Source organism: Photinus pyralis, unplaced genomic scaffold (genome assembly GCF_008802855.1).
Source record: "Photinus pyralis isolate 1611_PpyrPB1 unplaced genomic scaffold, Ppyr1.3 Ppyr1.4_LG1, whole genome shotgun sequence".
Taxonomy (NCBI): domain Eukaryota; kingdom Metazoa; phylum Arthropoda; class Insecta; order Coleoptera; family Lampyridae; genus Photinus; species Photinus pyralis.
Window position 1 is genome coordinate 33,287,458 of NW_022170249.1, and position 17,040 is coordinate 33,304,497.

General features: G+C 34.9%; 3 protein-coding genes across 6 annotated transcripts; 2 read left to right on the plus strand and 1 right to left on the minus strand.

The window, feature by feature from the left end:
* Positions 1 to 797: 797 nt before the first annotated feature.
* On the plus strand, positions 798 to 3,554 carry LOC116159033 (synaptic vesicle 2-related protein). Its single transcript, XM_031471925.1, has 10 exons — positions 798 to 1,084; positions 1,136 to 1,295; positions 1,345 to 1,441; positions 1,491 to 1,615; positions 1,694 to 1,757; positions 1,834 to 1,959; positions 2,009 to 2,223; positions 2,272 to 2,568; positions 2,616 to 2,790; positions 3,172 to 3,554. The coding sequence occupies exons 1-10, from the start codon at positions 946 to 948 to the stop codon at positions 3,328 to 3,330; spliced, it is 1,557 nt and encodes a 518-aa protein (XP_031327785.1). The 5' UTR covers positions 798 to 945; the 3' UTR covers positions 3,331 to 3,554.
* A 2,691-nt stretch (positions 3,555 to 6,245) lies between these two features.
* On the minus strand, positions 6,246 to 9,704 carry LOC116160535 (N-acetylneuraminate lyase-like). Of its 2 annotated transcripts, none has more exons than XM_031473752.1 (10): positions 9,381 to 9,704; positions 9,104 to 9,215; positions 8,879 to 9,004; positions 8,588 to 8,646; positions 7,367 to 7,443; positions 7,170 to 7,315; positions 6,956 to 7,124; positions 6,760 to 6,905; positions 6,535 to 6,706; positions 6,246 to 6,482 (listed from the first exon to the last, which is right to left on the minus strand). In XM_031473752.1, the coding sequence occupies exons 1-10, from the start codon at positions 9,617 to 9,619 to the stop codon at positions 6,334 to 6,336; spliced, it is 1,395 nt and encodes a 464-aa protein (XP_031329612.1). In that variant the 5' UTR covers positions 9,620 to 9,704; the 3' UTR covers positions 6,246 to 6,333. The 2 variants fall into 2 exon arrangements, with proteins under 2 accessions (XP_031329612.1, XP_031329613.1); XM_031473753.1 differs by lacking the exon at positions 9,381 to 9,704 and adding an exon at positions 9,291 to 9,345 and having other exon boundaries at positions 9,104 to 9,237.
* Positions 9,705 to 14,780: 5,076 nt separating this feature from the next.
* Positions 14,781 to 16,410, plus strand: LOC116160536 (N-acetylneuraminate lyase-like). 3 transcript variants are annotated; one of them, XM_031473754.1, is made up of 8 exons: positions 14,781 to 14,894; positions 15,013 to 15,074; positions 15,123 to 15,199; positions 15,251 to 15,396; positions 15,447 to 15,615; positions 15,665 to 15,810; positions 15,860 to 16,031; positions 16,080 to 16,410. In XM_031473754.1, the coding sequence occupies exons 1-8, from the start codon at positions 14,877 to 14,879 to the stop codon at positions 16,223 to 16,225; spliced, it is 936 nt and encodes a 311-aa protein (XP_031329614.1). In that variant the 5' UTR covers positions 14,781 to 14,876; the 3' UTR covers positions 16,226 to 16,410. The 3 variants fall into 3 exon arrangements, with proteins under 3 accessions (XP_031329614.1, XP_031329615.1, XP_031329616.1); XM_031473755.1 differs by having other exon boundaries at positions 14,822 to 14,894; positions 15,013 to 15,078; XM_031473756.1 differs by lacking the exon at positions 14,781 to 14,894 and having other exon boundaries at positions 14,965 to 15,078.
* Positions 16,411 to 17,040: the final 630 nt, after the last annotated feature.

Below are 17,040 nucleotides of genomic sequence, written 5' to 3' on the forward strand. Positions count from 1 at the left end.
GCAAAACCATTGGCAAAACTCCAGAAGCATTCAAGGAGTAGATAGTTGTTTTTCTGTACTTCAAGTACTCTATGGTAGATATTACAGTGTCGTAGCTAGAAAGGGGTACACTAAAATCTAAGTATATCTGAGCAAAGTTTAAATTCGCTTATAAATAGTTGAAATTAGCCCAATTTTACTAATAAGAGAATAGATTATTTAATTCAATTAATCAAAGCCAAGTGAACGAAAATGACTCCTTTCACAAACCGGATTGCCAACAGTTTAATTAATTTAATTTTCTGTCTTCTACTATAACTACTTCAACCCTTATTTGACCACGATTTTCCCAGCACGTGAGTGGAGCTCAAATCAATATATCCAGCACGACTTAGGGCCCGTTGTACAAAGGCAGTTTAAACCTCGCTTGGAATTAACCAGTGTATGGTCTAACTAAAAAATTGGTTGAAATTTGATAAAACGTCAAATTTCAACCAATCATATGTCTTAATCCATTGCGTTATGAAAATGTTTGGGTATTGAAACTGTGTAACATAAAACCCATCTTTTTGAAATGAACTGGTTCACGAGAAGGCTTGCAACGTCCGATTATCTTCTTTCACATATTAAATTGAAATAGGAATTCCTAACACTGCACGTTTAGACATATTGAAATATGAATTCACAATTCTAAAATTGAACACTTCTCAATTTTAGCTGATCCACGTCAGGGTTCCATGTAAGATGGAGCATCTAGGTCTGTGTAAATTTAAATTTGTAGTCCCTATGCAGACATTAATGGCACGCCACTGGTGTTGGTTATTCACGAAAAATTTGTAGGTTATGTTTCTGTTTATTTCCACGTCCACCTGAAGACTAGTTGTCTTCCACAAAAATAAACCATAATAATGTAAAGGAAGTTGACAGTTATTACTAAACATATACGTATTATAACAGTATTATAAAATGGTGTTGAGAAGGGTACGAGGTTACCAAGATATCGACGAACAGTCACCAAGCGATGGAAGTAGAACAGAACTTCCCGATCCAGATCTCGGAGTTACACCGGAAATCGAAATGGCTTCTGTTTCAGTTGTGCCTGATGGTAGGACACGTCCAAATATGTTCGAAGGTTGTTAATTTTTTTATGTTACAGACACGTTTACGGTTACACAAGCTGTTAACGCATTAGGCTTTGGTTGGTTTCAAGTTAAGCTATCGCTATGGACTGGATTGTGCTGGATGGCCGACAGTATGGAGATGACTATTTTGTCAATATTATCTCCTGCTTTACAATGCCATTGGCACATTACTCGGTGAGTGTACTGTTATAAGTATTACAAAGATTTTATATGTGATTTTAAGATACCAGCAAGCATTGACGACCACAGTGGTTTTTCTGGGGATGATGTTATCGTCAACGTTTTGGGGGAATCTAAGTGACAGATATGGTCGGAAGCATGTGAGGTTGATCAAAATAACTAAGTCAAGATTACTTATTTACGTTTCAGGCGTTAACACTGTGTGCAATCTTGCTGTTCTATTACGGTTTACTAAGCGCAATTGCACCAAGTTTTATGTGGATTTTACTGCTTCGGGGATTGGTGGGGTTTGCTATTGGTTGTACACCACAGTCGTAAGTGTAATTATTCACTATGTATTTAAAAACGGTAACAGTGCCAGTTCTGTAGTCTATTTTATTTTTTATTTTTAGTGTAACTCTTTATGCAGAATTTTTACCCACCAAGCAAAGAGCAAAGTGTGTTGTTTTGCTTGATGTGAGTTTTTTAATGTTTCTTAATTTGCAAATGGTTGAACACGTGGATATTTTAAACTAAGAGTTCGTTATTACAGTGTTTTTGGGCACTGGGGGCATGCTCCGAAGTTGCACTGGCTTTGGTGGTGATGCCAACTTTAGGATGGAGGTGGTTACTTGCGCTGTCCACAGCACCATTACTTGTATTTGCTTTAGTTTGCCCAGTAAGTATATATCAATATGTAAATTGTAAAACGTAAAATTGTGATTTAGTGGTTGCCAGAATCTGCAAGATATCATGTTGCAAGTGGGCAAACCGAAAAAGCTCTAGTCACATTGGAAAAGATTGCAAAAGATAATAAAAAACCAATGCTCCTAGGGCGTCTAGTAGTAGACGATGCACATGGACATTCCCCTCACCGTGGACGGTTTCGAGATTTGCTTGTGCCATCATTAAGAACAACATCCTTATTGCTGTGGTTTATTTGGTTCGTGTACTATGTTTAGTCATTTAATTTGACCACCAATAATTATAGGATGGCATGCGCATTTTGTTACTATGGTCTAGTATTGATGACAACTGAGCTATTTCAGACTTCAGGCAATTGCCAACGGGACACAGTAAGGAATGAGAGCTTCGAAACTTGTGCAGCAGAATGCAAGCAGTTACAAACAACCGATTATATGGATTTACTTTGGACAACTTTAGCTGAATTTCCCGGGATTTTTGCTACTATTTTCATAATAGAAAAATTTGGTCGTAAAAAAACAATGGCGGTACAATTTGTTGTTTACGCAATTTGTTCCTCTTTTCTAATTATCTGCACCGAAAAGTATGCATAAAGACTAATTTTGAAATTTCTCACGTGTGCCATTTTAGACGTGCATATCTAACTGTAATGCTATTTCTGGCACGAGGTATTATAGCGGGTGTATTTCAAGCTGCGTACGTCTATACCCCTGAAGTTTATCCAACATCTTTACGTGCAGTGGGCGTTGGATCTTGTAGTGCAATGGCACGATTAGGGGCCATGATTACTCCTTATGTTGCACAGGTATGTTTTTATACAGTGCATTCCAATTGAGGTGGTTACTTACTAACTGGATTATCCTGGGCGCCGCGACCTCTGTTAAATTACCAGAGGTAGAGCATTTTTTGCTTAGGTGAATCTGAAATCAGAAAAACAATCAGATTATCAACAAAATAACACCCAATATATTTTTACATATTTTAAAAGAAAAAGAAATTTTGGATAAAAAATTTGTTCTGTAACTCTGTTATTGCTTTAGTTTAGAATTTAAATTGTGTGTTCAAAAATATACAGGGTACTCCACTCAACTTACCTTTCTCTTTCCACCACTTTAATACTGAAAAAAGAATGTTTCAGAATTGGAATACACTGTATAACACTAAAACAAGTATGTAATTATTTAAGGTGCTGCTAAAAACTTCGATTCCATTTGCTACAACTGTTTACGCAGTCTCGGCAATTTTAGCTGCTGTAGCCTGTATCATTTTACCCATTGAGACTAAAGGAAAAGAATTGACTGATAGTGTTCAAGAACAAATCAATACTAAAAGTGATACCAATTAAGAGGTAATAATTCTGTACTTCCCCGGTGCTCGAAAGTATTCTTTATGATATACTGCAATGTTAAACCAAAGCATTTTAATTATATTAGGAGGAAATTTGATCTGATAATTTTTTGTTAACTTTATATTTATTTATTATTTATACATTTTTAAATGTTTTATAACTGTTAACCATTTGGTGAGGGTGGTATTTTTATATTAGAGTATTAAAGTATTTATATACATTTTTTAAATTTATGCATATATAAGTTATTTGATCAAAAACACCTGATGAGGTCAATAACTGGTAAGTAATTGTCAAGGGTTATGTTATCATTGTTTGTATTAATAATATATTCCAAATAATAGGCAAGTTTGACATTTTTTTATTTTAACTGAAGTGGAGAGATTTTGTTGTTAAAAAACGATCAAAAAAAATTTGGGCGCAAAATATAGATTGCGTCCACTGTAAGCATTTCAAATCAGGGGTCGGCGGGAAGCATGAAAAAGTACCTGTGCGCGAGACTATACTATACATCGCGTGACGTCAGTAGGAAACACATTTGCCGCCGCGTCGGCAGATTATACGATTTCACTTAAACTGGAACCGATGTGTTTATTTTATTTGTTGTGTGCATATTGCTGCCATGGTATAAAAAAAAGCTGATTCGCGAAATTTACCCAATGTTAATGTGGAAATGGAGTTATCGGCTAATGCAAATTTAAAAACTAAATGTCACGAATCAGCTTTTTGATAACCTTGCACCATATTGTGGACAAATAAATACAATAAACGAAACGGTCCCAGTTTACGTGAATTCGTATATTCTGCCAGTGCGGCGGCAAATGTGTTGGCTACTGACGTCACGCGGTCTAGTCTCGCGCACAGGTACGTTTTTTCTCTACCCGCTGACCCTTGATTTTAAAATGCTTACAGCGGAAGTAAATATCAATATTTTGCTCTCAAATTTTTTTTGATCCGTTTTTAATAACAAAATCTCTCAATTATAGCATAAAAAAATACAAAAAATGTAACCTCCCTATTAAAGATTTTATTTTTTTTATATTATCATTAATAAAATCTTTATATACGGTTTTCGGTATAAAAAACGTTGCACGTCATTGATTTGATGACGTCACATCATTGCCAAACGATAATTCCCAATATTTCAAAAGAGGATTTTCTTATTATATTGTAAAAATCTATAATGAGGTACCAGACATCGTAAAACATTTACAAGTGCTCGGTTCAAAAACAAACTTTATTCGCTTATGAAAAGGGGCTTAACGTTCAATGTTTAGAGTAGTATTGTAGTAACCCTATGTAATTGAAGTCACACAATTTTGAACTATTTGTAGTATACATGTAATGTACAGGCTTAAGTGGTAGAGCAGACTACGGTATTTTACTGTGGAACTGAACTTCGCCCCATTTCACCATTAAACTGTATTTTTCTTCTTTCGCCAATTTAATAAAGGCATTATTATTATTAAGGATCCTCAGGTCCTTTATAGTTTTGTATTGTCGTCCGTCCGTCCGTGTGCGCTCTTAACTCTTTTTAAAAGTGGCTGATTGTGTTGAAATTTGGTGTACGGGTACTTTGGACATTATGGATCGACGCTATTGATTTTCAGGAACCTGGTTCAACAGGAACAAAAGATATAGGACTTCGAGTGAATCGGGAACAGGAAAAACTGCGGGCTCAATATAATAGAAATCAAAATATTTCATTCCCTAGGTCATGTATCGAGTTCGGACATGTCAATGATGACTCCCCTATGACTCTTAGATGTGTAACAATTCAATATAACTTCTCTGTGGTATAGGTCGAAAGTTTTAGAGCAAAATGTAGCCAAAATTATACTTTATACAGTGAATTTAGAGTTTTAAAAGGTTTCAAACGCATTATCTTGATGCTGAAAGAGTACATCACGTGCACATTTGATAACCGCATGTGTGTGATTCAAAGATGTTAAATTATTTTTATGATGCCACATGGATTTTGATCAAAACATGTCAAAATCGTTATTTATGCACCAAGATCGTTGGGAAAAGACCAAGAGCATTATCTCAATGACCAAAATATGAATTTGTCCTATTTTTGGCGACCCCATGAATTTTGATCAAAACATGTCAAAATCGTTATTTATGCACCAAGAACGTTGGGAAAAAGACCAAGAGCATTATCATTGAATTTCTCAATGATCAAAACATGAATTTGATCTATTTTTGGCGACCACATGGATTTTGATCAAAACATGTCAAAATCGTTATTTATGCACCAAGATCGTTGGGAAAAAGACCAAGAGCATTATCTCAATGCTCAAAACATGTCAAAATCGTTATTTATGCACAAAGATCATTTGGAACAAGATTGAGAGCATTATCTCAATGCCCAAGACATGAATTTGATATATTTTGTAAGATTAAAATTAATTATCGTTAAAAGTGATTGTAATACTGAGGATCCTTCGATATTTCGTTGTATCGGTTTATTATTATAAGGTTGAAACACAGTATTTACAGTTTGTCGCGTGTAATGTTGGTTGCCTACAGTCATCTGTTCCATGCTGTGATACTATAGACATTCAATGCTATAGGTACTCCATTCAAATGATAGATTTGAAAATAAATGTGATTTTTTTAAACCGCAATTGGAAATGGTGTAGATGCACGCCCATTTTCTTCAAATCATATTCTGATGAGATGACATTTGGCATCGTTGTTGTGCTTGTACTATAGTCAAGATGAGATTGACTATAGAAATGAGCACCTGCAAAATTACCCAACATACAAAGGTTATACTAGTCTAGTCTCAACTTGAAAAGTACATAACCATCTGCAGTTGTCAATCCTCATTTCTGTATGCTAACGCCGCATTTGTGGTAGAGATAAAGAGGTGGAAGTGAAATGTGACGAATTAAAGGGTATCAAACTACAATTTATTACATTAACTTTATTCAACACAAGCAGTATAGTAGTTAAGCTCTCAGCTACCCGCTACTTCGTCGTTATGTACCTAACTTACGATGTTATAAAACTTAAACTTGTCAATTCATTTTCCATTTGTTTGGCTTCTTCCGCGGTTAACGTTTTTATTGGTTCCCTAGTAGGGCCCACATCTATTGGTGACAACAAATTCATAGCCATCTTCGTGGATGGTACCCACGCTCCTGCGTATACGCAAAATTAAAGTAATCATTTTGTAAAACCGAGTATACCTACCATGTTTTGCAATAATTTCTAATGCTGAATTTAGATCGTTCTGTTTTTCCTGCGCTTCCTTTATATTTCCATCTTTGATACATTGAACGATCTGCTGTCCAAATTGGGGTAACATGTTTAGTGTGGTTGCGATCGCAGACTCAAAGCCTAAGGCATATGCACCTGCCATTACCTGCATTTGTTAATTAGAAAATGAAGTGCAAAAAACATTCGGTAAATACAAACCGTGTCTGAACCCAAAAACACAGTAAATCTCTCGTTACATGCTTTAAGTGCAGCATATCCTTCATCCAACACAGTTGATGTAAACTTTATTCCGCTCAATGTTGGTATAGAGCCTTGGACCTTATTTAAAAACTCGCCCATGTGTACTAAAAGGAACATGAGAATAATAAGACATATGACTTAAAGTAATACACACAGTTAACGCCACTATAGCTTGGAATGTGGTAATAAAATAGTGGTGTATTAGGTGCAGCCTGTGAAACAAGTTGCAAGTATCTTATAAGATCGTCGCAAGTTGCCGGTTTATGAAATAATTCGGGTAGACACAATATAGAATTTGCCCCGATGTGTTCTGCATGTTGCGCCTAAAGAAATAATCTTACAATAAAATAAAACTGGAAGGTATATACCAGCTCAAGAACGTCAGGTAGAGGAACTCCTCCGACATGAACCATCAAATGCAACTGCCCTTGAGAGCAAAGTTGTGCCCAAACTTCTGCAACCAATTTTCTTTCTTCGACTGTCATTACTGTTCCCTCGCCCGCCGTTCCGTTAACTATAAGAGGATAATTTAATGATTTTGAATAACATTCCAATGTTTTCTTACTTAAGATGCCTGTTATACCATTATCAATCAAATATTGAGCATATGACGGAAGAATTTCCAAATTTAAAGATCTTGTGCTAAAAAAACAAGCAATTATTAAAAGTCGTACGGACAAAATATACCGGTAATTTCTATGGGTCGCAGTTATAGGAAATCAAGTAGGCGCAGCATGCGCTCTAATTCCATAACGGTGCTAAAGTAGGATTTTCCTTAGTTCACGAGCACGTCACCAATTCTGTTTTTCAGGAATATTGTAATGCCAACTTATTAGCAAAATAAAAAAATCATTTTAAACCACAATAAACCTTGGAATTACGTGTTTATGTTAGACTGATCAATGTATTTCACAAGGTATTTCACAAAATATAGGTTCTTGATGTAGAGTTGTGCGTTATTTAAAAAAAATAAAGCTAAAAACCTTTAATGAAAAGGGATTTTTTTTGTTTTCAGATTTCGTCAATCAAAATTGTCTTTGTTAACGTTTACATTGCGACACGTCAAGTTTGACAACTTATTACTACAGTTTTCATTATTTTATTGCGTTTTGCTACATTCGCCGATAAAATTGCGTTAGTTTCATGACGAATAATTATAAAAGCATAACTTGCGATATTCTGCGCCAAAAGTTGTATAACGCAAAAATGCCATCGGGTTTACGAAGAAAAAAAAAGCAAATTATTTATAATCTTATTCGTTCTATTTCACATTTTTTAAATCGGGCAAACCTGTAGAAAGTCCTAAAAAACCAGGCAATGTAAGAAACCCAATAGCGATGTTGATGGTTTCACACAAACAGCGTAACCGATTGTCTTAAAAGAAGACACATTTCTACTAAAAATCGACCCTGTGCCAACCAGTCCGTTCTCGCTCACTCTCATGTTAATAATTTCCAATGAATATACTTATTAATGTCTGATTTATTGGGACATGGTACAGTGCTAATGAAAATATTGTTATGTGGTGGGGCCCCAGTATTTTCCCAATAGGAATGTCAATCATACTTAGTTTTAATTTTTTTTAATTTCCAGATATAGGTAGAAAAAAATGCATTTTTATTTTTAGGGTATTTTTGAATCCATTGCAATACACCCCTGTTGTCTCGAATAACTAACTTAACCATTCTATCTATAATAAGTAAGGGAAATTTTCATGCTATCTTTACAAACAATATGTGTTCAATGATTCCATTTTATGAATAGTTAATTAAAATATAATACTTACGGATCATTATTAAAAGGTGTATAAACTGGTGCTATCAAGCCTTCATATTTTACAATTTCCTAGAAAAGAAAATCAAAACATTAATCAAACACTACCGAACAAAGCCATTCAAATACAACTAACCATAATGTTGCTGGGTGAGTTAATGCAATTGGAGACAAGAACTGTTATTTATAAGCGAAAAGTAAATTATGATAAGGTTATCAATTGTTACACATAAATTATTATCTATTTTTGTAACTTAATAACACATAAAACTGATAAATAATAAAAGTGTGACTGTATATTTACTTCTTTAAGGTCATCGTCGTCTTGATCATATGTGTCTCTCTCGGTGTCGTTCATGTTCTCCCATTTAGATCTTTTCGTTTCCGATTCGCTCAGTTCGAATTCTGATGTCACCTTCTTTTTCGTTGGCTACAAAGAAAAGGCCTAAGTGGAAATCCCGACACAATATTGATATTCTATATTGACGTACACGAAAGTGGAAATTTTATTGCTAAATAATCAACTTACTAACTTCAATTCGTGATTATGATTCAGATTTTTCGCAACCAACTGAAGAGCTTCACCGTCCTCTGATGCCTTAAACCGCAAAAATACGGGGCACCCGTTTGTTTTTAGGCTTCTGTAACGAAATGGTTCTATTACTGAAAAAGAAACAAACTATTCGTTTAATGTAATCAAGCCCGCTGTAATTTACCAAGACAATCTAAAAGGACTAAATCTACATCTATCATCATCGTAAACTACAATTACTATTTGATAATCTACAGCAATAAATGTTACTGACGGCTGTCTAGGACGAATATTTCTTCCTTTCGTTTTAAAATCCACTCCCCCATAAACACAAGAGAATTTTAATTCAAAATATATTAGATCTGGATTTAAATGCTTCGTTACACCTAAACTTCTAGCAGCACCAATAGTCCTCGCATCTCTTTTCCAAAATTTGCATTGTGTTTCCTTGGTAAATTCCTCCAAGTGATGCATAAGTAAATGGTAGGATGGAAAACGAACGCCAATTTCCATTACAGATATAATACCTTACTTAATAACTATAATTTCACATTCTTTTTAGTTTTTGAAGATTACAAAATTCTCATATAAATATGGTACTTACAACTTTTGAAAGAGAGGTTATGTTCACCGTGTCGTTTGTTGATAAATATACAGCGTATGTTAGAAAATATCAAATCATTGGTGTATATACAAGGTCCTCCTCGTCCTAAATATTCTTTTAAACGAATGCATGCACGTCATTGCCCTATGTATTCTTTTAAATAGACTACATCAAAACCATTTTAGATCGCATTAAATAGCATTTGTTGACTATACTACCATTGAATAAGTATACCTATAATTACTTATTCGATTCTACTACACATTTGAAAATTTGATACTTATTTTATTGTAATCTCTGAACACGAGCACATACAAGAGGTATAATCAATGAAAATGTACTTAACAGAAAATCGAAAAATTAAAGACAATCATCAATGTGGCGCTGTATTGAACTCAGTCTCTATTACTTAGCATTTCCCCTCGAGCCACTGTTCTTTTGCGCACCTACTTTCCCTATTTATTTTGTTTTTTAATTCTTTATATTTATCCCTATACCATTGAATTTATACAGGGTGACAATTTGAAAACTTACCACCCCCCATATCTTAGTAAATAAACGAGATATTTAAAAAAATCAAAATCCGTTTCGGTAATTTGGAGGGGGAATCACAATGACATAGTTGGCGACGTACCCCCTCCAACCCCCTGCGCCCCAGCCACCCCAACTTTTAAATCTTAAATAGTGACCCCCCATGTGTGATACGTCTTTGGAAAGCTCTGAAAAAATGCTTTCCAACCATACCAAATAGCATTACATTTAGGTTAGTAATTATCGTGCAAATCAAAAAATAAACTAATATGATACATTTGAAATCTGTCGTATTTAAAACGCAACCGGCGAACATAGACGAACTAAGACAGAGAATAATTCAAGAATGTCGAAATATTGCAAAACCAACATTTGAAAAGGTTCGACAAGAGTTTGAGAATAGATTATAACTGGCGATCAAAAATGAGTTGCTGTCGAGTCGGCTTTGGAAGTTCAAGTTAAATACGATTTTCCATGTTTATTTTTTGATTTGCACGATAATTACTAACCTAAATGTAATGCTATTTGGTATGGTTGGAAAGCATTTTTTCAGAGCTTTCCAACGACGTATCACACATGGGGGTCACTATTTAAGATTTAAAAGTTGGGGTGGCTGGGGCGCAGGGGGTTGGAGGGGGTGCGTCGCCAACTATGTCATTGTGATTCCCCCTCCGAATTACCGAAACGGATTTTGATTTTTTTAAATATCTCGTTTATTTACTAAGATATGAGGGGTGGTAAGTTTTCAAATTGTCACCCTGTATATAAATTCAATGCTTCTATACCATGCTGACTTGATACTTTTTTTTATATATTCTCCTTTCGTCCATGCCTTCTAAAATTTCCTCTCTGACCCTTTTGGCTTATGCTTGTTAAGCCATGGGTTCATTTTAGCGAATCTAAAGTACCTATGCTTAGCGTAAAATTGCATTAACTAGTCCTTCCTCTAATTTCTGTTTCCTAAACCGTCAGGTCCTATACTAATGTTGTTTTCCCTATTTCTTCTACGATTGCGTTCCAGTTTCCTGTGATAATTAAATTTTCTTCGTCCTTAATTCCTGTTAACGCGCTTTCTGGCTCTCTGTATAGGTACATGCTGCTGTTCTATCTCTTCATCTTCGCGCACAGAAGTTTCCATGTAAAACCTGAACGAAACACGCCACACGTATTTATTCTCCGAACGTCCAATATCATTCAATTTCTGGTGCGAGGACCTCTTTTGGGCGACCCGAACGCTCGACGTCATTTAATTGTGTCGGTTCGACCACAACGGAAGTCAGTAAACCACTTTTTAATCATTGAAATGGATAGTGCAGAGTCTCATAGTAGGTATATTTATCGAGCTTTGCCTTGGTTTCGGTTGTGGTTTTTTACGCAAAAAATTATGCTTAATCAGCAGATGAAATTTACTTTTTTCCGCTGTCTTTAAAATTCAGGAGGTTGTTTGCTTTCAGGAGGTATATATTTATCAAATTTGGAAGTGTATGTTTAAAATGTCTCTACATCCCATAGTGAATAGACAATTAAGTTATAGGAAAAAAGACTTGAGGAGAGGATTTTTTAAAGAATTTGGTTTTTGTATGTGATTTGTGGTTATTGTTGTATACATATTCTGTTAACTTCTCAATGTTCTGTCAGCACTGGGCTTTGCTGCTTCTTACAGTGATGCAGTAACGTTAGAAAACACCGTCAATTATTTTCCAGGTTTATTATTTCACGGCGTAGGCGGCGCGTGGGTAGAAGATCTTCACCTTGGCGGCCATCATGGATTTTATTCGCGGGGTCAATCAAGGTCAATTAAATCGAGAGTGTTTTCGGGGGATAATTTGGTTATTTCCGGGAATTTCTTGGAATTTGGACTTTGATTTAGATAAATTAATTAAAAATTGGAACGATTTTTAACTATTGACATTTGATTTGATTGATGACGTCATCAATTAAATTGTAATTAGGTTACTCCGCAGAGCCCGCACGTGACTTGTTACGTCCCTGATTAGCTGTCAACATCAACTGTGTAAGTAGGTACTTAATTATTGTCAGATACCTAGTGCTGAAGACAAGTAGTATATTATTATAGTTCAATATACAGGTACGCTATTATATATACCTAAATGCCAGGTGGAAAGCTTTGTAGCGTTGCTATACAGGGTGGTGCCTAGCGCAACGCAGGCATAGGGATTTCAATGGTAATTTCTTTATAGTCAATTACTAGCCCCCCTAATTATTTTAGAGCAAAAGTCTAAATAAGTTTTTTTAGAGAAAAAAATACTGCATCTGTTCATACTTTTAGTTATAATTTTCCATTTTTCAAAACCGTAGAAATCGATAAAATAAAAAATTATATTTTTATAAATCAGTGATGCTTTGGAATCTTTTATAACAAACTACAAGCGCATCGCATCTAAGTTATCGTTGTTTGACGTCGAACGATTTTCATATTTAATTCTGTTACAACTATTCGATGCAAGAAAAAGCGGCAATTGGGTAATGTTTTTTTAGAGAATGTATGCTGATGGTTTTGACGGACATTTTGAACGTTATTGCACTTGCAGTTCTTTAACTAATTTATAAACAAGTATACATTTAATATACGTCAAAGGCAAATCATGAACCGTGATCGCTGTTTTTTTAGGTAATTCCAAGGCATATTTGATTTATTGTAAAATGGACCTTTTTATATTTTGTCGATTTCTACGGTTTTGAAAAACTGAAAATTATGAGTAATAGCATGAACAGATTCAGTATTTTTTTCTCTAAAAAAAACTTATTTAGACTTTTGCTCTAAAATAATTAGGGGAGCTAGTAATAGACTATAAAGAAATTACCATTTAAATCCCTATGCTGCGTCGCGCTAGGCACCACCCGGTATATGCAATACGCAGCTCCAACAAATCAAAAGCAAATGGACCGCAGATTCGCTTTTCCAAAAGGTAAGTAGGTACCTGCTGCAAAAAGAATGGGTTATAACGTGCAATCGAAAGGGAAACCTGAAACCCGTATTTAATTATTTATTGTCCCCCCGTACGCAATAGTGTGCTGTGCAGTCTGCATTTCCCGGCCGAAAACTAGGTATATGAAGATGAAATGTCAGCTACTTTCAATAAAGTGCAGTGTTTTATATTTCGCTAACATGTTTCTTTCTATGCAATGCATAGCACATGTAAAGTACCATTTCGATCTATTTTGCATTTTTTGAATTGTTCTGTTGTTGTGTTAATAATTAATTTTTATGTTCGACTCGATCATAATACGCTGAGTTATGACACTGTTTATTATTATTATTATTATTACGTATTATGATCGAGTCGAACATAATAGCTAAGTATGTTACTCGTACATAATCAGACTTTATTATCTCGTCTTTTTTATTGGCCTCGCACGCGCTCTGCCAATAAATTCGACTCGTCCAATAACGTCATAGATTATGTACTTGTAACATAATGGGATTCTGGGTACCGTCATTCGCGTATTTTAATACTGAACGTTTATTTTCGTCTATTAATAAAGACAATTGACGGGAGCAGTGTTGCATTTATAAGTTATTCCGGGGGAAATTCCAAAAGTCACTAACTTAGGTATCACACTGTCTTCGTATCAAATTTAATGGAAATCGGAATATTTTGCAACTCCTAGAGGCGCGTTGTCATAAAACAACTTTTGAAAAATTTTTAAAAATGCAGAATCGGCACATCCGAAAACAGGTACTACGGGGTGAAATTGGTTTCAAAGGTGTGTATCCGTATAAGAATTCGACTGCTTTTATCTTAAAACAACTGATAATTAACAATATAGTACTATACTTTTACCGCAGTTGTTCAAAAACCCTGTATACGGTACCTATAGTTCTATACCGTACAGAAAGCGGACATTCAGCCGCCATATGGGACATATATGTATTCTAATTGACTTATTTAATAGACTTCAATTTTAGGATTTCAGTGGAATATTTAATCCAATAATGATTCAATAATAGTAATTATATTTAATTGGTGAAGTGTATTTGAGAGAAATGGCGGCATTCTTACTATTCTTTTACTTTACCTACCATATGTTATGTCATTTGCAAGACATACTGTTCTCGTAGATCATTTACTTTTTATATTAACGGATTAACAAATCCCAATCTGCAATTGTATTCTTACGATTAAATTAATGTTACACAATGTTCATTAAATAAATTTATCTGCACCATAGATAAATTATCAAATAAGTAGATATAATAAAGTACCTATATATTCGCTCTGCAACATCAGACTGCACATTCGATCTATTATATTAGCCAATGTTTTGGCCAAGAAATATTAAATGCGTCTGCCACCTTATTACCTTCCCTTTAGTAATTGCTTCATGATTCCAAAGGCGCGATGCATACCGACACCGTACCGGTAACGTAAAATATTCGACGTTTCGTTAACGGTACGGTGTCATGCCGTATAGTATGAAATGAACAACTAGCAACTAGTTTATTTTAATCACAACCCATAGTCACAACCTCCCTCTACTGATACACAGTTTAAATATAACTTGTTTCTATAATTAAATTACGTCAGCATTAATAACTATAGTACCTACTCAATGCCAAGGATCATTACAGTCTCCTAAGTACATATAGCACGTTATACTTGTCGGATCAAAATGGGTCATAGAAAAACGGTTGTGTATTTTTTTTACATTACATTATATGCAGCTAAAATTTAAACTTACCACTTGCGCGCGCTTGTATTCCTCTTAAAATGTATGCCTAATTATGAAAAATGAGTATTTTTTCTAGGCTACCATGCTTACATATCGGGGGTTAATGGCGCCTGTTTTTACACCATTCAAAAATGATGTGTAGGTAAGTACTAGTTTTTGGAAGGCCTAATGACACGTTTATTTTAGACACAAGACTTTAAATGTGGATGTGATTCCCTCCTATGCCGATTATTGTCAGAAGAATGGCATAAAGGGTATATTAGGTAAGTTGATGTTGTCACTTGTGCCATATACTTAAGATTAGCATTGTGCAGTAAATGGAACTACTGGAGAAGGATCGTCTATGACCACAAAAGAACGGAAACTAGTAACGGAAGTTTGGATGGAACAGTGTAAGTCAAGAAAGCAGCATCTCATGGTTCAAGTTGGAGGAATTTCGCTACCAGATGTTCTCTCACTGGTAAAACTTAATTAATTTCATTTCCCAACATAAAAAAGCTCCACCACTAGGCTGCACACGCAGAAAAAACTGGCGCAGACTCGATTTTATGTTTACCAGAACTATTTCAAAAACCAACCTCGATTGCCGACCTTATTCGCTACTTAAAAATGGTGGCAAAAGCTGCACCCAATACACCTCTATTATACTATCACATACCAAGAATGACACATGTGAATAGTTAGTTTCAAGCTACTATTTCGTTTCATCTAATTTTGTGCAATTCCAGTTCACATGGGCACGTTTTTAAATTCAGTTGGAAACAGTATTCCAACATTCAGTGGTATAAAATTCAGCTCGACTGTTCTAGATGAAGGATTGGCCGCTGTCAAAGCAGACAAAGAAAAATATTGTGTCTTCTTAGGGGCACATGCTGTAAGTATCATTTGGCAATGTTTACCTATACTTATTCAATAAAATTCAGATAATGGCAGGTGCATATACATTAGGATTCAGTCTTGGAATAGCAACGACGCAGAATATATTTCCACAGTTTGGCGAAACAATTTTAAAGTCCATTATGAAAGGACAGCTGTTACAAGCACAGGAGACTCAAGCCGATTTAAATACTGCTGTTAATATCATCAATAAATATGGTGAGCTAACATGAACCCTACAAAAAGATCCTAATGCTATATTTTTAGGACCTTTTGTTCCTAGTATGAAGGCGGCAATGCAAATATTGTCTTCAGTACCAGTTGGTGAAACAAGGGAACCTGTCACGCCTGTACCCGTAGAGCAAATGAAAAAAATGGAAATTGAGCTTAGAGCATTACCGTTTATCAAGTGATTACAATATCAAATTCACTTTATTTTTTGTTGTTCTGGCTTGGTGTTTTTTATTAAACACATTATACGAGAGTCAGTCTTAACCTTGTACGGAATTCTCATGTATAGTACTACCATAGTATTATACTATGGTACTACAATTAGATCTCTTCTACAGAACAATAAATTATTACGATTATGTTCCAATCTCGACAATATGTTTCCTCGTTGTGAAACCATTTCAAAAGAAGAACTAGAAATGGTATGCGCTTAGATGACTATCATAAGGCCCCGCAAAACTATATAGCTAGCGACTGAGGCCCGCAAAAACGTCTTTACAACATAAAACTCCAATTGCTACCGCTATACAGTTTGGATTGAAAGTGTTCTTGTGGATCTGTAATCATTTAGTCCACTCGATTTTGAAATATTATTGTTGCAACAATTTGTAAATCTTCAACTTAACGATAAGCAGTTTTCAACTTTAACTGTGCAAATAGGCATGAAAGCAAAACGAATGAATTTACATCAATTGAGACTCATCAAAAAGTTACTAACAGATTACATATGCGTGTTTAAACAACGTCATGTAGACGTTATTTCGGCCTAAAACCACCAAAAATAATGACGGCACATCCTGTATATGAAAATATTTTGTATTTATTAAGTGTAAATCTGGGAAATTATTTACGAACTAAGCGCTAAGAGTTGGTTTATTGTACTTGAATTTGTTATCACGGTGTCTAATTTTTGTTTTAGAATTGTTTGTAATTGCGGAAATTTTAAGGCTTTTGTAATTTATTTTAGATAAGACACATCTGATAATGTTTCGGTACT

Excerpts from the sequence above, each read along its gene's own strand:
- LOC116159033 (XM_031471925.1), top strand. The coding sequence starts at position 946 with ATGGTGTTGAGAAGGGTACGAGGTTACCAAGATATCGACGAACAGTCA. Across the intron at positions 2,224-2,271 it reads TTATTGCTGTGGTTTATTTG|GATGGCATGCGCATTTTGTT; the intron begins GTTCGTGTACTA and ends CAATAATTATAG. Across the intron at positions 2,569-2,615 it reads CTAATTATCTGCACCGAAAA|ACGTGCATATCTAACTGTAA; the intron begins GTATGCATAAAG and ends GTGCCATTTTAG.
- LOC116160535 (XM_031473752.1), bottom strand. The coding sequence starts at position 9,619 with ATGGAAATTGGCGTTCGTTTTCCATCCTACCATTTACTTATGCATCAC. Across the intron at positions 7,125-7,169 it reads TACCTGACGTTCTTGAGCTG|GCGCAACATGCAGAACACAT; the intron begins GTATATACCTTC and ends TTATTTCTTTAG. Across the intron at positions 6,707-6,759 it reads TGTTTTTGGGTTCAGACACG|GTAATGGCAGGTGCATATGC; the intron begins GTTTGTATTTAC and ends TAACAAATGCAG.
- LOC116160536 (XM_031473754.1), top strand. Across the intron at positions 15,811-15,859 it reads TCTTCTTAGGGGCACATGCT|ATAATGGCAGGTGCATATAC; the intron begins GTAAGTATCATT and ends AATAAAATTCAG. Across the intron at positions 16,032-16,079 it reads TAATATCATCAATAAATATG|GACCTTTTGTTCCTAGTATG; the intron begins GTGAGCTAACAT and ends CTATATTTTTAG.